Source organism: Eretmochelys imbricata, chromosome 20, assembly GCF_965152235.1.
Source record: "Eretmochelys imbricata isolate rEreImb1 chromosome 20, rEreImb1.hap1, whole genome shotgun sequence".
NCBI lineage: Eukaryota > Metazoa > Chordata > Testudines > Cheloniidae > Eretmochelys > Eretmochelys imbricata.
The window spans coordinates 17,841,466-17,864,701 of NC_135591.1; the positions used below are offsets into that span (position 1 = coordinate 17,841,466).

Below are 23,236 nucleotides of genomic sequence, written 5' to 3' on the forward strand. Positions count from 1 at the left end.
GCACTGTGGTTTGCTGCATCAATGACCATCTTATTTATAAAACAAATAAATAGATGCTTAAAAATAAAAGTGTTGCCAGCCTATAACCTCCAGCCCTACAGCTGCTACTGGGCTACACGCTGCTCCGGCGATCTGACGGGTTCGGTATCTCACAATGCACTAGGGGTGAAACAGACCTCGCTGCAGAAGGCTAGCCCAAGGCTTAGGGCTTAAGGAGGATGTACATGGTGTCTCGGCGGGGGGAATGCTGTGTATGGATGCTCACTTTCCAACAGCCCAGCTCATAGCATAGGCATGCTTATTTGTGGCAGGGGCCTGCATTGGCACTGATCCCTGCTACAGGACTGAGGTATCGATTGAGTTGTAGGATAAAAATCTAGCCATTTATGCAAAGCCAGGGAAGGACTGTGTGTTTTCTCCACGAACCACCCACAGCCAGGGCGTGGGGACATTGGTGCAGCTAGGACACACAGGTCTTCCTATGGACTCTAGGAGAAGCTGCAGTGGGGCTGGCTGCTGGTAGAGACAGGATATTGGCCTAAATGAACCACAGGTCCAATCCAGTATGGTGACTCCTATACTCTACAGTGTGACTCTCAACCTTTCCAAACTACTGCACCCCTTCCAGGAGTTTGATCTGTCTTGCACCCCAACAAGTTTCACCTCACTTAAAAACCACTTGCTTACAAAATCAGGCATAAAAAGACAAGTGTCCCAGCACACTATTACTGAAAAATGGCTGACTTTCTCATTTTCACCATATCATTATAAAATTAAATCAATTGGAATATAAATATGGTACTTACAGGTCAGTGGATGGTATATAGAGCAGTGTAAACAAGTCATTGACTGTATGAAATTTTAGTTTGTACTGACTTGGCTGGTGCTTTTAACGTATCCTGTTGTAAAACTAGGCAAATATCTAGATGAGCTGATGTACCCCCTTGGAAGACCTGTGCGTACCACCGGGGATATGCATACCCCGACTGAGAACCACTGCTCTTCAAAGTGTGGGCAGTAGACCCATGCAGTTCACAGACCAGGTGACCACCACACCACCACTCAACCAGCCATCCCACGACTATGCACCCCACGGAGGGGTTGTGGCATAGCTACCCTCCATGGCACGCAGCATGGTCTCCCCGCTTTCCTGGCTTCTGTGCACAACTGCTGCATTTCAGGCTATTTGCATAATCTTATTCATCCCACCCCAGCAGAGAGAGGAACTGAAAGTAAGGAAATAATACAACTGCTCTGAGCGAGGCACTGAGAGCAAGGGAGTGCCTCAAGCAGAACAGGGTCTGGGGTTGGGGTGGGGTCTGTTGCTTCAGCAGCAGCCCACCTAAGCCCCTGGTCCCCAGCAATAAGGAATGGCCCAGCAGGAGCTCTATGGGAACTGGCTGTGTCCTCCACCGTCACCAGGGAAGAGACTGGTGAGACAAACAGGTAAAGACAAAGTGGTTGGAAACAGGGCACCATCTGTATCCAGACTTAGAAGGGGCAGATGCATGTTGTGTTGGGATTGTGTGAAGCGTGCAGCCATGTGCATTGTGGGGTATGTGCAAGGAACATGTACCTACATAGAATATCAGGGTTGGAAGGGACCTCTGGAGGCCATCTAGTTCAACCCCCAGCCCAGAGCAGGACCAATCCCAACTAAATCATCCCAGAAGTATGTGCTTTGTGTGTGTGTGTGCAGGGCTGTATGAGTACACACGTGCTGTTGTGTGAGCGAGTTGTGTGTCTGTGTGTGTACATGGGTGTGTAGTACATCCATCTTTCCGTGTGCAGGGTTGGGTGTTCTGTGGGTGTAGGCAGAGGTGTGTGCCATTTGTATGGGAGGGGGATTGTATGTGTGTAAGTATGTGCAGATGTACATGCTGTATAGTGTGTGGTCATTTTGTGTGTGTGTGTAGCATAAAAGAATGCAGATACGTGTGCTCTTCGTGGTGTATGTCTGTTCAGAAGGGAGTGGGGTAAGATGGAATAAGGTCAGTCAACCATAAACACAATACATCTCCCACTCAAATCTAGTGGTAGCTGGGGAACCGCACTGCGGTTCTCACTTGTATCAGTTTAGATTTTTGTGGAAGAAAATTACTTGGAAAATAACTGAGGAACCATAACGGACTGTGGGCTGAATTCTGCTCCCACTCAAATGCAGGCAATGGGCTGATGGTGTTAGCAGGCCTAGTTCCTCTGGAGCTAGTAGAATTGCAACTGCTTGCACCCGGGTGGAATTTAGGGGGGCTGGATGTGGCTAGATCCCAAGCTGGTATAAATTGTCATCACTCCATTGACTTCAGCACAATGACGCTGATTTACACCAACTGGGGATCTGGACCTTTGTCACTAAGGGCATGTCTACATCAGGGGATATTTTAATTTGAGGTTTACAAGCGTTTGGGAAGAATGCAAAACATCAACCATTACAAAGTTAACTTCTTCCAGTGAACTGGCAAGTAATTAACTTCAGGTCATAAACTCTTGTGCAGACAAGACCTGAAGGTAGAAATAATATTAAAATGTCACCATGGTCATATAAGTCATGTCCCAGACTCTAGGACAGATCTCAGAGGCCGTTCAAACCCTTACAGATCCTGGCTGTGCTGTAAGATTGAACTGTGTTTTAACAGTTTCTGGGAAAAGCATAACTGTAACCCCTGACCAGGCTGGATTCGTAGCAGGGATGGGATGTAGGAGGCTCAAGGGAGAGCAAAATCTCCCCAACCACGTCAGGACATACGACCTCCATGCCCAAGAAAAAACGCTTCTGAAGAGAAAATTTGTTTCCCTTTTGGAATACGCCAAGTATCAGGTATTTTCTAGGGCTGTCAAGCGATTAAAAAATTAATCGCGATTAATCACCCAATTAAAAAAATTAATCAAGATTAATTGCACAACTGATCGCACTGTAAAACAATAATAGAATACTATTTAAATATTTGTGGGTGTTTTCTATTTTCAAATATATTGATTTTAATTACAACAAAGAATACAAAGTATAGAGTGCTCACTTTATTTTTTATTACAAATATTTACACGGTAAAAAACAAAAGAAATAGTATTTTTCAATTCACCTCATACAAGTACTGTAGTGCATTCTCTTTATCATGAAAGTTGAACTTACACATGTAGAATTATGTACAAAGAAAACCTGCATTCAAAAATAAAACAATGTAAAACTTTAAAGTCTACAAGTCCACTCAGTCCTACGTCAGCCAATCGCTCAGACAAACAAGTTGGGTTATAATTTGCAGGAGATAATGCTACCCGCTTTTGTTTACAATGTCACCCAAAAGTGAAAACAGGTATTCTCATGGCACTGTTGTAGCTGGCGTTGCAAGATATTTACATGCCAGATGTGCTAAAGATTCATATATGTCCCTTCATCTTCAACCACCATTCCATAGGACATGCATCCACGCTGATGATGGGTTCTGCTCAATAACGATCCAAAGCAGAGCGGACAGATGCATGTTTGTTTTCATCATCTGACACAGATGCCACTAGTAGAAGGTCAAGAATTATTCAAAAACCAGTCAGAGAACACTTCAATCTCTCTGGTCACTCGAATACAGACCTAAATGTCGCAATATTACTACAAAAAGACTTCAAAACCAGACTCCAATGAGAAACTGCTGAAATGGAATTAATTTGCAAACTGGACACCATTAAATTAGACTTGAATAAAGACTGGGAGTGGATGTGTCGTTACGCAAAGTAAAACTATTTCCCCATGTTTATTTTTCCCCCCTACTGTTCCTCACACGTTCTTGTCAACTGCTGGAAATGGCCCATCTTGATTATCACTACAAAAGGTTTGTTTTTTCTCTCCTGCTGGTAATAGCTCACCTTAACTGATCACTCTCATTATAGTGTGTATGGTAACACTCATTGTTTCATGTTCTCTGTGTATATAAAATCGTCCTACTGTATTTTCCACTGCATGCATCTGATGAAGTGGGCTGTAGCCCATGAAAGCTTATGCTCAAATAAATTTGTTAGTCTCTAAGGTGCCACAAGTCCTCCTGTTCTTTTTGCAGATACAGACAAACACAGTCGCTACTCTGAAACCAGTAGAAGGTTGATTTTCTTTTTTGGTGGTTCGAGTTCTGTAGGTTCCACATCTGAGTGTTGCTCTTTGAAGACTTCTGAAAGCATGCTCCACATCTCGTCTCTCTCAGATTCTGGACAGCACTTCAGATTCTTAAACCTTGGGTCGAGTGCTGTAGCTATTTTTAGAAATCTCACACTTCGTTCTGTTTTGTCAAATCTGCTGTGAAAGTGTGAAAATGAACATGTACTGGGTCATCATCCGAGACTGCTATAACATGAATATATGGCAGAATGTGGGTAAAACAGAACAGGAGACATACAATTGTCCTCCAAGGAGTTCAGTCGCAAATCTAATTAACGCATTATTTTTTTAATGAGCATCATCAGCATGGAAGCATGTCCTCTGGAATGGTGGCCAAAGCATCAAGGGACATACGAATATTTAGCATATCTGGCACGTAAATACCTTGCAATGCCGGCTACAAAAGTGCCATGCGAACATGTGTTCTCACTTTCAGGTGACATTGTAAATAAGAAGCAGGCAAAAGTATCTCCCATTAATGTAAACAAACTTGTTTGTCTTAATGATTGGCTGAACAAGAAATAGGACTGAGTGGACTTGTAGGTGCTAAAGTTTTACAATGTTTTGTTTTTGAGTGCAGTTTACATTTGTAAGTTACACTTTCACAATAAAGAGATCGCACTACAGCACTTGTATGAGGTGAACTGAAAGACAGTATTTCTTTTGTTTATCATTTTACAGTGCAAATATTTGTAATAAAAATAATATAAAGTGAGAACTGTATACTTTGTATTCTGTGTTGTAATAGAAATCAGTATATTTGAAAATTTAGAAAAACATCCAAAATATTTAATAAATTTCAATTGGTATTCTATTGTTTAACAGTGCGATTAATCATGATTAATGTTTTTGAGTTAATCGCATGAGTTAACTGTGATTCATTGACAGCCCTAGTATTTTCAGAGGGCAGTTATCATGGAAACCTTCCTGCTACAAACCTTCAGTCCACCAACCTCCACGGGAGATGGCACTAGCTGAATTCTGTGCTTTGCTAACATTGGATAATTAGGGCCAGATCCCCAGCTCATGTTATTTTAGAGTTGTCTGCCCTAGAAATGTTTGTTGCTTTAACTATATACTGGTATTGCTAAAGTGGAAAACCCCAGGTAGCATGAATGCAGTTATACCAGCGTAAAAGTTTTTATCCTGGCATAGCTTCTTCCGATACAGGAAGAAGAATAAGCTATATTGGTATAAGGCACCTTTCAACCAGTATAAATGCATCTGCACTGAGGCTTATACCAGAATTTGGTTAAAAAATCGTGCCCTTAATTGACAGTTGTACTGGTGACAGGTTTCAGAGTGGTAGCCGTGTCAGTCTGTATCAGCAAAAACAACAAGGAGTCCTTGTGGCACCTTAGAGACTAACAAATTTATTTGGGCATAAGCTTTCATGGGCTAAAACCCACTTCATCAGATGCACGGAGTGGAAAATACAGTAGCAGGTATATATATACATAGTACATGAAAAGACGGGAGTTGCCTTACCAAGTGGGGGGTCAGTGCTAATGAGATAATTCAATTAACAGTAGAATACCAAGGGAGGAAAAATCACTTTTGTAGTATAATGAGGGTGGCCCATTTCAAACAGTTGACAAGAAGGTGTGAGTAACAGTAAGGGGGAAATTAGTATGGGGAAATTAGTCTTTATTCAGGCCTAATTTGATGATGTCCAGTTTGCAAATTAATTCCAGTTCTGCAGTTTCTCACTGGAGTCTGTTTTTGAAGGTTTTTTTGTTGAAGAATTGCCACTTTTAAGTCTGTTATTGAGTGATCAAGGAGATTGAAGTGTTCTCTGACTGGTTTTTGAATGTTATAATTCCTGATGCCAGATTTGTGTCCATTTATTCTTTTGCATAGAGACTGTCTGGTTTGGCCAATGTACATGGCAGAGGGGCATTGCTGGCACATGATGGCATATATTACATTGGTAGATATGCAGGTGAACGAGCCCCTGATAGTGTGGCTGATGTGGTTAGGTCCTATGAAGGTCCTATCCCTTGAAGAGATATGCGGACAGAGTTGGCACTGGGGTTTGTTGCAGGGTTTGGTTCCTGGGTTAGTGTTTTTGTTGTGTGGTGCGTAGTTGCTGGTGAGTATTTGCTTCAGGTTGGAGGGCTGTCTGTAGGCAAGGACTGGGCTGTCTCCCAAGATCTGTGAGAGCGATGGGTCGTCCTTCAGGGTAGGTTGTAGATCCTTGATGATGCGTTGGAGAGGTTTTAGTGTGGGGAAGTAGGTGACGGCTAGTGGTGTTCTGTTACTTTCTTTGTTGGGCCTGTCTTGCAGTAGGCGACTTCTGGGTACCCTTCTGGCTCTGTCAATCTGTTTCTTCATTTCACCAGGTGGGTATTGTAGTTGTAAGAATGTTTGATAGACTTCTTGTACTGGTATAACTCTTCTAGTGTAGACCAGCCCTTGGTGTTGCTCTCTTGGAGTCAATGAGCCAAACCGCAGCTGAAGAAAATCCACTGTATTTCCACTGAAGTAAATGTGGATTTACACCTGCTGAGAATCTGGCCCATAATTTGTAACAGACTTTTTCTTTGATGAGTTTCACCTTTTTTTCCCCCCCGTTGGTGAACAGTTTCAATTTCTGTCCTAATTATGTGGTATCCGAAATGGTTTGCTGAGCAACTCCTCAGCTTGTAAGACCATTTGCCATATTTTGAAATCCAAGGACACATGGCATCACTTCCTTTCCCTGACTGGATAACTGTACCTCCATGGATCAGGTTTCTAGTAGCAAAGGTTCACGCTTACAGGTTCAAAGATCTCTTACCAATGCTGTTTTAGTTTGATGTTGCCAAAGAGCAGCTGCAGTGAAGATGATTTGGTTTCACCAGCTTGAGGGCTGCCTCGCAGACTGTGGTATCAGCATCAGATCCCACAGTGGTATCCTCTAGAGAATTCTCACTTTCTCCAAACACATACCCTTTTCCTTCCTTGTTTGCAGGGATTTACTTATTATCAGGGGGACCAGCACATCCAAGTCACGTCAGATCTGGTGAGTACATATTATTTCCTCCTGATGTTCCTTGGATCAGGATTTCTGCATCTGGGCCAGAGAAGAGTCCTGGGCCATAGCATGGTGCAAAGCGAACCTTGATGAGATGCCAGTGTAGAGATTCTACTCCCAGCTCTGCAGGTGATTTATATGCGACCTTGGACCTCTTTTCTCTTTGTGCCTTGGTTTCCTCATCTGTGAAACGGGTATAACAACTTCAAACCCACCTTCAAACAGGTGCTTTGAGATCTGTGCATAAAGGGACTGATTCTCCTGTCCCACACACCAGTTTTATTATTTGTATTATGATAGCACCTCAAAGCCCCACCTGCAATCAGGGCCCCATTGTGCTGGGTGTTACACAGTCACATCATCAGAGATAGTCCCTGCCCTGTAGAGTTGACAGTCTAAATTTACAAGACAGGCAAATGTAACAGGACAGTGGCAGGAAGTGATTTGCTCAAGGTCACATGGTGGGTCAGTAGCAGAGCAACAAACAGCACCAAGGACTCCCGAGTCTTAGACTAGTGTCCTATCCACTAGGCCACAGTGGCTTGTGGCTTTGCTCCATAAACCAAACCTACTGGACCAGCCAACGTCTCCTAACTTCAGCAGTTTCTACAGATTTTCACAATTAGAAGGGAAAAGAGAATGAGGCTCCAAAAGAAATGAGTAGTATCATCATCATTCTTCCAGTAGTGAAGAGGGCAGTTGGTGAAATCTCACTGCAAGTGTTCTGTAATTCCAGAGCTACTAAGAGCTCCATGCCTGGGAGCTCCATCCTCCCTATGAATGCTCTCAGATACAAATGATTTGCTCTAATATAAATATATTAGCTCATTGGGCCTGATCCTCAGTTGATATAACTTGAAGCTATGCCCATTTATACTGTTTGAGGATTTGGTCCAGGAGAGCTGGCTGTATTTCAAGGAATCCCTGTTGAGGTTACAGGGACAAACCATCCCGATGTGTCGAAAGAATAGTAAATATGGCAGGCGACCAGCTTGGCTTAACGGTGAAATCCTAGCGGATCTTAAACATAAAAAAGAAGCTTACAAGAAGTGGAAGGTTGGACATATGACCAGGGAAGAGTGTAAAAATATTGCTCGGGCATGTAGGAATGAAATCAGGAGGGCCAAATCGCACCTGGAGCTGCAGCTAGCGAGTGATGTCAAGAGTAACAAGAAGGGTTTCTTCAGGTATGTTGGCAACAAGAAGAAAGCCAAGGAAAGTGTGGGCCCCTTAATGAATGAGGGAGGCAACCTAGTGACAGAGGATGTGGAAAAAGCTAATGTACTCAATGCTTTTTTTGCCTCTGTCTTCACGAACAAGGTCAGCTCCCAGACTGCTGTGCTGGGCATCACAACATGGGGAATAGATGGCCAGCCCTCTGTGGAGAAAGAAGTGGTTAGGGACTATTTAGAAAAGCTGGACGTGCACAAGTCCATGGGGCCGGACGAGTTGCATCCGAGAGTGCTAAAGGAATTGGCGGCTGTGATTGCAGAGCCATTGGCCATTATCTTTGAAAACTCGTGGCGAACGGGGGAAGTCCCGGATGACTGGACAAAGGCTAATGTAGTGCCCATCTTTAAAAAAGGGAAGAAGGAGGATCCTGGGAACTACAGGCCAGTCAGCCTCACCTCAGTCCCCGGAAAAATCATGGAGCAGGTCCTCAAAGAATCAATCCTGAAGCACTTAGAGGAGAGGAAAGTGATCAGGAACAGTCAGCATGGATTCACCAAGGGAAGGTCATGCCTGACTAATCTAATCGCCTTCTATGATGAGATTACTGGTTCTGTGGATGAAGGGAAAGCAGTGGATGTATTGTTTCTTGACTTTAGCAAAGCTTTTGACACGGTCTCCCACAGTATTCTTGTCAGCAAGTTAAAGAAGTGTGGGCTGGATGAATGCACTATAAGGTGGGTAGAAAGTTGGCTAGATTGTCAGGCTCAACGGGTAGTGATCAATGGCTCCATGTCTAGTTGGCAGCCGGTGTCAAGTGGAGTGCCCCAGGGGTCGGTCCTGGGGCCGGTTTTGTTCAATACCTTCATAAATGATCTGGAGGATGGTGTGGATTACACCCTCAGCAAGTTTGCAGATGACACTAAACTGGGAGGAGCGGTAGATATGTTGGAGGGCAGGGATAGGATACAGAGGGACCTAGTCAAATTGGAGGATTGGGCCAAAAGAAATCTGATGAGGTTCAATAAGGATAAGTGCAGGGTCCTGCACTTAGGACGGAAGAACCCAATGCACAGCTACAGACTGGGGACCGAATGGCTAGGCAGCAGTTCTGCGCAAAAGGACCTAGGGGTGACAGTGGACGAGAAGTTGGATATGAGTCAGCAGTGTGCCCTTGTTGCCAAGAAGGCCAATGGCATTTTGGGATGTATAAGTAGGGGCATAGCGAGCAGATCGAGGGACGTGATCGTTCCCCTCTATTCGACATTAGTGAGGCCTCATCTGGAGTACTGTGTCCAGTTTTGGGCCCCACACTACAAGAAGGATGTGGATAAATTGGAGAGAGTCCAGCGAAGGGCAACAAAAATGATTAGGGGTCTGGAACACATGACTTATGAGGAGAGGCTGAGGGAACTGGGATTGTTTAGTCTGCAGAAGAGAAGAATGAGGGGGGATTTGATAGCTGCTTTCAACTACCTGAGAGGTGGTTCCAGAGGGGATGGTTCTAGACTATTCTCAGTGGTAGAAGAGGACAGGACAAGGAGTAATGGTCTCAAGTTGCAGTGGGGGGGTTTAGGTTGGATATTAGGAAAAACTTTTTCACTAGGAGGGTGGTGAAACACTGGAATGCGTTACCTAGGGAGGTGGTAGAATCTCCTTCCTTAGAAGTTTTTAAGGTCAGGCTTGACAAAGCCCTGGCTGGGATGATTTAATTGGGGATTGGTCCTGCTTTGAGCAGGGGGTTGGACTAGATGACCTCCTGAGGTCCCTTCCAACCCTGATATTCTATGATTCTATGATTACTGCACTGGGATTAAGTCTTCTCATCTATTTAGGCTCACCTGATAGCTTTTCCAATGAGGAGGATTATGACGATGTGTCCCTGTCCGAGATGGGACATCAGATGCAAAAGAGGCTACCATCTTATAAAGACAATACAGATGTAGCAAGCCAGAGAAGCAAGGAAGGCACAGGTAGAACCTACTTCTTCTCCTCCTGTTCACTCCCTGGCCTGAACTGATCCCTGGTGACGTCAGTGGGGATTCACCAGAGATGAGTTGGGGCCCATGACTGCATGTGGAGTTACATTCCCAGCAGCAACGTGGCCTGGAGAAGCCTGCATATTTGATCATGGGTGAATTGACACTTCCTCCAATGCCTGCATTTTCCTTCCTGTTTGCAGGCTTTTACGTGCTAGCCGGGAAACCAGCATCTTCAAGTCTGCCAAGGACAGGTTAGTTGGAATTCCTGCAGTCTCCTGTCCCTTGGACTCTATTGTCTGTGTTGCGCTGGGTAATTGGATTCATATGGGCTACGGAGCAGCCGTCAGATGGGAATGGCTTTTGGTTGCTATAGACCTGGAACCAATCTATCTGTCTAAAGGTTTTATCCTGCCACCCATATCTGACCACCTTCCACATAAAGTTAATAGTATTAGCAGAGTCCCTAGTGGACTTCATGGAGTCTCTACCACTTCTCCCTTTTGGTTTGGATTAGGACTGATGCCCTAGAGATTAAAGTCCTCACATCCATTTTCCATGACACCCCACAGCCAACCCCCTGCCTGGAGCCAGATTGGAGCCAATGCCTTAGAGGTGAACGGCCCTGTATTCCCTTCCCCAACCTCTCAGTCTTCTGATCTAACCATGAGACTCCACTCACCTCTCAGAGCTGGGGAGAGAACCTGGGAATCCAGATGCCCAGTCCTAACCACCAGGCACCCCTCTCCTCTCAGAGATGGGGAGAGAATGCAGGAGTCCTGAATTCTGGGCTCCACCCAGATGTGACCACTAGACCACACCGCTTCCCATTACTCATTTAAAAGAGAGAGCCATTGTCTTTGTTTTCAGTGCAAGCCAACATGATTCTGAAAAGTTTAAATAACCACAAAGTCTTCCTTTAACATCAAGAGCCTGGGTGAAACCCTGTCCTGGGGTAAACGATTCCGGGGTCCTTCCTGCTAGGAAATGCTGAAAATACAGGGAGGTACGGTCAGAGATCTAACTAGTGCTGCTCTCCACAGCTGACCCCATTCCTGGCTCCAATCAAGGAATAGGCTACAGACCGAAGTCCATTGTGACACTCTATGTCCTGATGGGGATTTGTTTTGCAATGTGGGCAGTTCTCCTCTCAATAGCAGTGGTGAAATGTAAGTCTCAGCACAAGTTAGTATGGACACCTACGTGGGGGGGGGTTGGGGGTGGGAGGGGCCTACTGATGTTATTCTCTTCTCTAAATTAATATATCTGTGCTAGGACAGGCATGCCACAGGGGCAGAAGTGGGGAGAGAGCATCACAGAAAAGCAACTAACAGAAAAAAATGCATGGCGATCAGCCCCCCCGGCCGCCCCACACACACTGATTTCAGTTACACTGGGGCTAAAACACCCCCTACAAACACCGATCTCACAGCGGTGCCAAAGCATCCCCAACACACACCAATCTACTATGCTAGTTCCAAAGCGTGCACACACACCCCCCCTGATTTCAGTGCCACTGAAATCAGAATACGCACTAATCTCGGGAACACTGGTGCAACAGCACCATACGCTGTGTCTCGGATCTGTTACACTAGTGTAAATCCAGAGTAACTCCAGTAAAGTCACAATGCTGTAAGCGTCCTGAGCCCTGTCCTGACTTGGTATTACTTTCCACTCACCTTGCACTGGTGTAACGGACTGCACAAGGTTCAGGGCAACAGGAGATCAAGCTCTCCTTTATCTACTTCCACAACCCATACAAGCAACACGGCTTTACCGCTGGATGTTAAATGGGCTCATGCGATTATTGAACATGGAGGATGAGGGTTGGGGAGTGCGACCAGCAACTCCAGACAAATCCCTGCTCCAGCGATTCACCCATCAGGTCCTCTCCAAGGGAGAGTTAGTGCTACATCTCTTTCTCCCCGCTACGTGGTCTTATAATGATTTATTTATTACTATTCTTACTTGTACTACAAGATGAAGGCCCCATTGTGCTCAGCACTGTACAGGAATATAGAGAAAGGCGGTCCTTGCCCTGTCAATCTAAATGGAGGAGGGTACATCTACACAGTAAAGAAAAGAACCCCAGAACCCATGGCAGCGGTCTCAGATCAGGATCAGTTGACTTGGGCTTGTGGGGCTAAAACTAGCATGCAGATGTTCAGGCTTGGGCTGGAGCTGGGCTCCAGGACCCTCCCCGCTTTCAGAGCCCAGGGTCCCAGCCTGAGCCTGAACGTCTATGCTGCTAGTTTTAGTCCTGCAGCATGAGGCCCGTGAGCCTAGCCAGTTGGCCTGGGCTCTGAGACTGGCTACCACCGGCCTTTTTTTCACCCCCTGTATAGACATACCCAAAGGGTGGGAGGGACTCCTGTCAGTGCAGTCGAGTCCCATACCAGCAATCCCACCCTGAGGGATCAGATACTGCTCTTGGTTACAGTGGTGTAAATCTGGAGTAACTCCACTGGGTCAGATTTTCAGCTGTGTAAATCAACATCGCCCCACTGACTTCAAGGCATAAGCCAACCTCTCATTATTGGGTCATGGGAGGAAACATCCCTTGGAGTCAGGTTCTCACCAGTGCACCTTCCCCTGAAGCAGCGGGTGGAGGCCGCTGTTGGAGACAGGATACTAGACGAGATCAGATTCCTGATATGATCCAGTGTGGTCATTTCTAACTAGCTGAGGGGCTGGCCTCTTTATTTTAGCATGAATGGAAAAAGCCATATTCTTTTGTTTCCTTTATAGACTTGGAGGTGTCAGAGGAGTTAAAAGTTTTAAACTATAACCACTCGGAGAGGCTAATGAACGGTAGGTTCTTGGACTCTAGCCAACGTGATGTAGGTACTTCTGGTTAACAGTGGAACTTGCTGGATTTGAATTGGGGGGGGTGGGTCAATTTGGCAAAGCTAATCCTTTCAGGAATCCTGGGCCCATCTCTAGCACCACTGAAGCATCACAAAGCTTTTTGTAAGTAATGAAGAAAGCTAAACAAACCACCCCCTAAATCTGATTCTCCTTTCATTTATATCAAGAAAAGAACCATTGACTTCGATAGAGTTACTTCTGATTTACACCAGAATTACACCTTTAGCCCTGATTCAGCTCTCACATCAGTTTATATTAGTGTAGCACCAATGGAATTACTGCAGATGCCCACTGGTTTAAGTGCGATCAGGATCAGACCCACTGAGCTTAATGGAGTTACTCCTGATTTACACTGGATAGTATGAGAGGAGAATCAGATGGACAAACTGAAGCTGCAAGAGGCAAAGGATTTGGTTAAGGTCACACAAAAGAGACTGGACACTTAGAAGAGCCTTAGCTGATGTAAATCAATAAATGCCAATTGACATCAATTGAGGCTTATTGTTATCGTCTATCTGTATTGTGGTACCACATAGTGGCCCCATCCCTACCATGCCAGGCGCTGTGCAAACATATAAAAAAGTCATGGTCCCTGATCCAAAGAGCTTACACTCAAAGACAAGAAATATCAGGTGAAAACAACAAATAAATGGTAGGGAGCACACAATCACAATGAAGGAATTAAGGATCTGGCCCATCATGAGGAAGGCTGCCTCTCATAAGAGCTTAAGCTTAGTTTTTCAGCTCCAAATGGAGCTGAACTGAATTTCAATTATTACGTGCATTACACCAAAGTCAGGGCTCCATTGTGCTAGGCACTTTACAGGCACATGAAGAAAAACAGCCCTTGCCTACACAGTCTAAATAGGCAAGACAGACACAGGGTGAGAGGGAAAAGAGACTTGCCCAAACTTGCAGACAGAGGTGGGAATAGAACCGAGCTCCTTAGCACAGCACCTCATCTGCTAGACCATGCTGCCTACTACTTCCCATTGCTTCATATGATGCTTTGCACTTTTCAGTGGTGCAGGACCTGGCTGATGGACGAATAGAGCGAAAGAGAATCCAGAGCGACATGAACAAAAGCTATAAGGAATTGTGGGATTTGGCAGGTGAGAGAACATCGGGCATATTTTCATCACTGTTATTTTCTCATGGTCTGTTCATGGTACCATGAAAACTATGGTTGACTGTTATCAATTTTACCCCAAGAAGCACCAGAAGGGGCTGGTGAATGAAAGTCAGTTTCTGCTCTTGGTTACCCAGTATAAATCCAGAGTAACTCAACAGAAGAATATTGAGTCACTTTGAGTTTATGGCAGTATGAATAAGAGCAAGATTTGGCGAAAGGAGGATTCTAAAGTAGGCAGAATCCAAATAAAAAAGGATTTACAGGTCAAAATGGCTCATGGAAACAAATTAGAAGACTGAAATTTCTGGAAAACATGCGACATCCTCCCAGTGAGCCACCTCACTAAATAAGCAAAAAACTGCTATCTGCATGAGCCAGAGTTTCCAATGGTAAAGCAAGGCTGTCCTGAATTCTCCCTTACAGCATCCCTCTGCAGTGTTCTCCCAGAGTCTATAAAATGTGCAGCCGGCTGGAAGAAGTTTGGGAAAGCATGCTATTACTTTTCAAATACGACGACAGACTGGATGGGTGCGAAGCAGTTCTGTACTGATCAAAACTCTTACCTGGTTATCGTTAACAATGACAATGAACAGGTAAGCTATCCCCTCTGTTTGCTATAGTACGCCATTCAGAATGGAAAGAGTGAGGCATAAGGATCAGATCCTGCTCTCAGCTCCATCCATGTCAATCCAGAGTAACTCCAGTAAATTCAGGGGGGGTTCACAAGTTTACACTGCTTCATCTTCCTCTCTGACTGATGTAACTCGACTGGCTGCAATTAAGTTATGCTGATGGGAGAAGAGAATCAAGCTTGGGGTATCAGAGTAGCAGTCTGTATTTGCAAAAAGAAAAGGAGTGGCACCTTAGAGACGAACAAATTTATTTGAGCATAAGCTTTCGTGAGCTACAGCTCACTTCATCGGATGCGTTTGATTTGAGATTTGACCAGACCCTGAGATTTGAAAATCAGCATAGCTCTACTGAAGGCAATGGAGCTCCGCCAATTTAAATCAGCAGAGGATCTGGCCCTTTTGACTTCAGTAGAACTACACCAGCTGAGGATGTGGCCCTGAAAGCCCGTATGTGCTTCTTTTAGAGCACTGGGGAGGAGGCTATAGTGGGAGGACGTTTGTCAGAGCGGTGCACCCTGCCCCACTGGGAACCCCCAAACTCATCTCCCCTAAGGCAGTGAAAAAACATTCAGAAGACTTTTGATCGCTAGACAGCTGGCTGACATACAAGGGAAAGGCTGTTGAGATACTATGCCGATGGGTGCATTAGAATTGTACAGACTGACCGCTCCATTTCACCTTGCCAGTCCCCATCACGCTGGCCTTCGTCATATTAAATTCTTTTCCGTTCTAGGCTTTTTTGAAAGACTGTAATAAACAGAAAAGGACATACTGGCTGGGACTGAGTGATGCAGTGGAGGAAGGGACGTGGCAGTGGGTAGACAATAGCCCGTATTCTGTCAGGTAAGCCCCTTCTCATGCAAATTCCTTCATCAGAAAATTAGTCCCAATACTCAGGAGATTTGAAGCCATGGCTATGTCTGTTTTGTCTCTTATCTCATGAAAGGGGACTGAGCAGGATAGGCTCAGAACAGGCACTGAGCACGGGAAGCAGGGATGCAGAACTGAGGCTGGAATCTTAGCATGGGAGAACTCTTTCACACGAAGTTAGTGCCAATAAAAAGTACCCTGGAGACTGCAGTCCTTTGTTTATCTGCAGAGAAGGTACAGCTGAGCAAGCCCCACTTCTGCGCTGGCTCTTCCTTGCCAATACGCCTCACCTCCGCCCTGGAGCGACTCCTCTGGTGTGAGAGGGGAGTTCAGTCTCCATGGCCTATTCCATCCTTGGCCTCTCTGATCTGATGGCCAACATATTTTTGCTAATTAGGGAGTGAGTTTCTCACAACATCCTTCCTGTCCCAATGTTGGCGCACAGGGCGGAAACCAGTCTCTTCCACACTTATGGTGTTGAGATAGCCTATTCTGCCCTCCTTGCTAAGGGTTCTTCTTAAGGTTTTTCTTGAGTGCCCTAGATTCCTCACACCAGTTGGTTTCTACCTGGCAGCTTCATGTGGGAATCTGTGTGTTGTCATCCTGAGTGCAAGCCCCACATATGTCCAGCACTTCCTTCTGATTCTGATGGAAATGAGTTGCAGGTTGTTGATTTCTCAGATATCTTCATTGGTGATGACATTTTTTTCAATCAACTCCCAGAATATTTCATAGACACTAAATTTCCAAAGTTGCCTAGTTTTCTGTCTAAGATTTTAGTAAATCTCCAGGTCTCGCAGCAATATGTTAGCACCGAGATTATATTTCAATTGAAAATTCTCAGGTTTTGTTCTAGTACTGTATCTCTTTGATTTCTAGATGTTGCTGAATTTAGAAAGTGCTGTGGGTGGCTTTACTATCCTTGATGTCACTTCCTTCTTGAGGCCTCCATTGGCTAACTTTCTTGACATTTTTGCATTCTACTGTGATGTTACTGCTTGATATTTGGGTTTCAAGGATGTTTGTTTCAGCGTAATTAATTCTGAGCCCCCCTTGGCGTGCTATTTTTGCCAAGTTCTCTGTCTTTGTTTTTAACTTTCTGGGGGTATTTCTCAGTAACACAATATAATCAGCAAAGTCTAGGTCTTCTAAGCTTTTTGGCATCTACCCTTGCTATATCAGTGTTTGTGTTGCTAATACACTTCTTTCTTAATTATACAGTCTATTACAATGCCAAACAATGGTGGAGATAAAATTCAACCCTATTTCATGCGGTCCACTCTGAACCAGTCTGTGTTCTGGTTGTTCACCCTTACAGAGCACTTTGCATCTTTATACATGACTTTGATGTTGCCGATGACTTTAACTGGGATTTTGTAGGATTGGAGAATATTCCACAATGTATGTCTGTGCAGGCAGGCAAATGCCTTTTGAAAAAAAAAATAAAAAAAAATCAATAAATCTGATAAAGAGTGGAGTTTGCTATAATGGTTCTTAGTGTGAATATCTGATCTACATAGGATCTTTTGGGCCTGAATCCAACTGGTTCTTCTCTAAGCTTTGCATCCACTGCCTCTTTCATTCTGTGTAGTATCACACTGCAGAAGGCTTTCCCTACAACAGAGTAATGTAACTCCCCTCCAGCTGTTACGGTCAGGAAGATCACTCTTTTGGGGTATTCTGACAGGGATTCCATGATTCCACTGGTCAGGAGGAAACCCGCTTTCCCGCAAATATCATTGAACATCTCTGTCAATTTTGATAGAATAGTAGGATCAAATACTTTCATCATTTCTGCTATAATTTGGTCATCTCCCACCACTGTTACTTTTCAGATTTTTGACTGCAGCCTGTACTTCTGACATCTTTACTGGACTCTTGTTAATGTGAAGTTGATCAGCTTCCCACGTTCCATCAAACATGATGCTGAAATGGGACTGGGTCTACTGACGACTTCTTTGAAATGCTCTGCTCATCTGTTTTATCGGTTCTACTTCAGCTGTAAGCCTTTTTCTGTCTTTGCTTTTCATTGGCCCATGTCCGGTTTTGAAATTTTCACATGGATTTTTAGTCACTTGGTTATCAGCTATGTGGTTTCCTAACATAGCAGCAGCAGCAACAACTTCAGCTGCTAGGTTTTCAACATATCTTTCCTTGTGTTGCTTCACACCGCTTTTCCTGCTTTCTTATACTCCTCTTTTGGCTTTTGCCTGGTCTTAGCATTCAGGAGTTTTCCTTTCAGTTCTTTCCTTGATGAGATACCACGTCTCTTGGCTTATCCAATTCTTGCTCTATGTTGATAACCAACTCTGACTGCTGCCGCTTGAATCATATGGTTTCTGATCACTGCCCATTTTTCTTCAGGCCCAGTCTCTATCTCACCTCTCTCGGCCTCTGCCAGTGCCTGAAGCCCGTTTCTTAGTTCAAGCTGGAATTTCTCACACTACGCTTTTGCTTTCAGTTTTATAATGGTGATTTTCCTTTTCCGCTTTCTGCTTAGCATTGATGGTTCTCAATTTTAATTTCAGTTTAGCAATGCAAAGATTGTGGTCACCGCTAACATCTGCTGCTCGATATGTCCTTACATCTTGGATGGATTACTTGGATCTTGAGCTAGTGTGGATGTGCTCAGTCTGACTTTTCATTTTGCCATCTGATGAAATCCAGGTTTCTGTGTGTATTCCTTTGTTAGGGAACAGGTACTTGCAAGAACCAGGTAGGTAACCAAGCACAATTCAGTGAGTCTCTCACCATTTTGGTTGATGGTTCCCAACCCATGTTTCCCCATTGCTCTTTCCATTCCTTAGTTGTCACATCCTATTTTAACGTTAAAGTTGCCCATCGCACGGAGTAAGCCACGTATAGGTATTCAGTCAACCACACTTTGGAGACAATTGTAGAATTCATCTTTATCCTCAGCACTATGTTCCTTTGTTGGCGCTGTATGATGGACATTTTTAGGAATCTGGTTTGGTATCTGGTGCATATGATGCTTTGATTAATCAATTCCCAGCCAGTGAGTAATTTTTCAGCAGAATCTGTCAGAATGAGAGCTATTCCCCCGCGTGTTTGTTGTCACTACAACCTGAGTAAATGAGATGTTTCCTCTCTTGCTTGAAACGCTTCTTATCCGCCTCTATCAACCGGCTCTCACTGATGCTCAAGATTTCAAGTCTGTCATTGTCCCTCTATCTCATGACCTGCAAGATCTTTGATGTTTGAAACATTGTTCTCACATTCCAATAAACAACTCTGAAAGCCAGCATCAAACTTGTGGGGTTCCTGGCATCCACCAGGAGCCTTCTTGCAGCATGAAGGGTCAGCAGTGTTCGTTTTTACTGAAATGCTGAGATATTTTTACTAGGCTAGGTGGTTAGTATTGTGTTCAACCTGCCCCAGTTTATCCAGGCTTGGGGCCAACTTTCATGTGATAAATAAGCACCCTGACTTTCACAATAAGCCAAAAATCAAACTAATCCCATTTCAAAACAAGGCAAAAACAAGCCAATCCCTAAGAGCTCGGGCTGTCAAGTGATTAAAAAAAATTAATCATGCGATTAATCAGACTGCTAAACAATAATAGAATACCATTTATTTAAATATTTTTGGATGTCGTCTACATTTTCAAATATATTGGTTTCAATTAGAACCCAGAATACAAAGTATACAGTGCTCATTTTGTATTTATTTTTGATTACAACCTAATACAAGTACTGTAGTGCAATTTCTTTATAATGAGTTGAACTTACAAATGTAGAATTATGTACAAAAAATAACTGCATTCAAAAATAAAACAATGTAAAACTTTAGAACCTACAAGTCTCACTTTCAGGTGACATTGTAAATAAGCAGTAGTCAGCAGTATCTCTCGTAAATGTAAACAGACTTGTTTGTCTTAGCAATTGGTTGAACAAGAAGTAGTACTGAGTGGACTTGTAGGCTCTAAAGTTTTACATTGTTTTGTTTTTGAGTGCAGTTATGTAACAAAAAATCTACATTTGTAAGTTACACTTTCACGATAAAGAGATTGCACAGCAGTACTTGAATGAGGTGAATTGAAAAATAGCATTTCTTTTGTTTATCATTTTTACAGTGCAAATATTTGTAATAAAATAATAATATAAAGTGAGCACTGTACTCTTTGTATTCTGTGTTGTAATAGAAATCAATACATTTGAAAATGTAGAAAAACATTCAAAAATATTTAATACATTTCAGTTGGTATTCTATTGTTTAACAGTGCAAGTAATCGCGATTAATTTTTTTAATCACAGTGAATTTTTTGGATTAATCGTGTGAGTTAACTGCGCTTAATTGACAGCCCTACTAAGAACCCCAACACTCTATGTGACTAGATCCCCCTGGCGTGCTGTCTGTGACTATGGTCGGCCCACCGTGTACCCCTGACTCTCTCCCCTCATTGTTCCTGCTTGCCCCTTGCCCCTGCTTGCCGGGATCCAATAAAAAAAAAAAAGAAGCAACAAGCTACAACAAGCTCCAAGCCAAACAAGCAACAAGCTCAAGCCAAAAACTAGCCAACAAGCAACTCACAAGCCAATTAAGCCAAAAATAAGCCCAATTTCTGTGTTTTTTTTCATGGGTTTGGCATGTTTGACTGGCAGCCCCAGCATGCAGGAAGTGGGGTTCCATTATGGTGCTTTGTTGTTATTCTTCTCCATTGTTATATGGACTTGTCCCTCTGGTAAATGAATTGACACTAAGGGACAACTTGTGGCTTAGCATAAGTGGGTGCATCTCTGTGGAGTTGCACCTGCTTTCACCAGACCAGATTTTAGTCCTAGGGATTTATTTCACATAGACCACCAAAGAGCCATCAGATGGTGACATCTCCTGGTTGTTTAGCCAACCTGTCTGGACTGACTCAGTACTTTAGAACTGGAACCCTCCAGTATTCAGAGCAATCCAATCTCCCCTGCCTTGGAATAACTCTGGCTGGAGAGTTGCCACTCTTGCCAGGGTTTGAGATGTTCTACAGAACCTTCCCCTCCTACAGCTCCTTCCCCGTATGTAGGGTAGCACCATGCCCTCCCAGAGCACCTCCTTATGGTACAGCAAGGCCCTGCAGGCACACTTCCATCAGTTACCTCTACAGGGATTCAGAAATAAAATCACTCGCCTCCAGAATCTTTAAACAATATTCCCCTTCTCCTGGGGTCTAATTTATTTAGTGTAAACACATAGGTCATCTGATTTTCAGCTGTAACAGGAAAAGACTGATAAAACACCACGATAGGAAAAGAAAAAAAAAAATCTGTGTTTATCCGATAAACACTGGAAAATATTACTTGTATCTAAGGGCTTGTCTGCACAGAGCAGTAATTCGGATTATGGGCATTGGGATGGGTGATTTTAAAAGCATACTAATGTGTTGTGCGTTAATTGGTCTGTGTAGACCCTGCTGGTGTGGACTAAAGGTTCTCAAGTGCGCTTTAACATAGTGCTGATGGAAACAATACTACGTTAAAGTGTGCCTAGGGAATATTACAAAGAGATGATTTACAGTATATACTGTGACAGACCCAGACCACTGGGCTACAGGAGTCTGGTAGAAGGCAAATATACTGGCCAGCGGATGAAGAGTTTTCCGTTCCCTGAGTGACCAGAACAGGGGCTGCACTAGAGCAATCAGGAACCTGCTAGAGCCAGTTAAGATAGGCAAGCTAATTAAGACACCTGGAGCCCATTAAGAACATACTAGAATCCATCATGGCAGGCAGACTAATCAGGACACCTGGTTTACAAAGGACCTCCCATCAGTGAGGGGAGGGGGTGCAAGGAGTGCTACTGGAGGACTGAGGAGTACAAGCGTGATCAGGCTTCAGGAGGAAGCTGGTCCTGCTTGGTTAGGAGAGGGTGGAGCCTTGCCTCACCATCTCTACAAGACTTCAGGTTCTGGACTCTTAAAAGAAAAGCACAAGTTTTCACCAGTCAGACTCTTCCCTGGGACAGATTCTCCTCTCCCCATAGCTGCCTTTGTCATTTTTCAAGAACCTGGGGTACTAAACCTTAAAGGGACCACACTACAGGATAGGGGTGGGATGACCCCTAGGCCCTACTACCCCGACACTGCAGGGCAACCATTGACCCATTGATCTGACTGGCATTGATTGCCCTCTTGCTAACACCAGTGCAAATCCAGAAAGCCAGATTCCCAGCTCATGTAAATTGGCATTGCTCCATTTACATGTCCACTTACATCAGATGAGGACCCGGGAATGTACTGATGACAGGACTTACTGGTGTAAGAGGATAATCAGGCCTGTAGCATTACCTTCTCAGGGTAAGCTTTTGGTCTCCATTACACTGGAGTAAATCTTTAATCTCTCCATTGACGTCCATTTGGCTTACTCTTACACTGTTACCAGAATATGGCCCGCTGATTTAATCTTAAACTCGATGGAAGAATTTGTAGATATCTGTCTCTGCAGTGGCAGAGCTGTATTTAATAAAGGGGGCTGAGATCTACAAAATCCCTCCTTAGAGGCTATAGTTATTAGCACTGCCTTGAGGGGTGTGAACTTTTCCCATTTGCCTTAATGGGTTTTAACTCTGGAACCTGAAGGTGACCTTTTAAATGTCAGCACAGTTTAACTACATCAGCAGACTCTATGTGGCTTTGTTTTTCTTGGCAGCTTTTGGAACTTCGGGGAACCAGACATCCAGGGTGAGGAAGAAGACTGTGTCAGCATGAGGTCTACTGGGACATGGAGCGATTCCGAGTGCTCCCGGCCCAATTACTGGATTTGTGAAAAGACATGGATCTGCTGACCCACTTTTCAAACATGCTCTTGTTATGGGATTGAGCACAAGTCCCACTACTCCTCCTGCACCTGCTCAGTGGCTGACAAGAACTCAGTCCGGCTCCCCAGTAGCTGAACTGAAGATGACGTTTCTCCAGATTGTTAATAGTGCTCTCCTGCATGCTAGTTAGTGCTGTAGGTTCAGGGGTCCAACTGGTCCCAAAAAAAGTGGCAGTATTATACCTCAGTCCTGCTCACTTCCTCGAGTTTTACCCATAAAACGCAGAGCAGTTGCACACTTCAGCTAAAATGATCAGCAGTTGAAATGTAACTGTGTTGACATGTAAATGGCCACCGTTGAGCTTCAGAATCAACACCCACTTAAAACAAATGAGGAAAGTTCATGCCTCTCAGAGCTATGAGGCCCAATTCTTTACTTGCATCTGTTTTAAACTGAGGTAACAACAGATTTCAATATAGTTACTTCTGCATCAGTAGTGTCTACTTAACTCTCAGAAATTATACCTTCTATAGACTAACTCTTATACTTCAAATCCACTCCTCAAAAATATGACTGTGTTGACAAGACCCATTAAGGGGATGCAGCCACTTCACTCACACTCTATATTTAGGCTTGGCAGAATTAGACTGTTTTTATATATACAGT

General features: G+C 44.0%; 1 protein-coding gene across 2 annotated transcripts; it reads left to right on the forward strand.

Annotated features, from left to right (window-relative positions):
- The first annotated feature begins 1,276 nt into the window (after positions 1-1,276).
- On the forward strand, positions 1,277-23,060 carry LOC144277437 (hepatic lectin-like). 2 transcript variants are annotated; one of them, XM_077838183.1, is made up of 10 exons: positions 1,277-1,446; positions 7,095-7,145; positions 10,163-10,300; positions 10,510-10,560; positions 11,350-11,475; positions 13,055-13,117; positions 14,197-14,286; positions 14,730-14,899; positions 15,672-15,781; positions 22,462-23,060. In XM_077838183.1, exons 1-10 carry the CDS (start codon positions 1,371-1,373, stop codon positions 22,595-22,597), a joined length of 1,011 nt encoding a protein of 336 aa, XP_077694309.1. In that variant the 5' UTR covers positions 1,277-1,370; the 3' UTR covers positions 22,598-23,060. The 2 variants fall into 2 exon arrangements, with proteins under 2 accessions (XP_077694309.1, XP_077694310.1); XM_077838184.1 differs by lacking the exon at positions 13,055-13,117.
- The last annotated feature ends 176 nt before the right edge of the window (positions 23,061-23,236 follow it).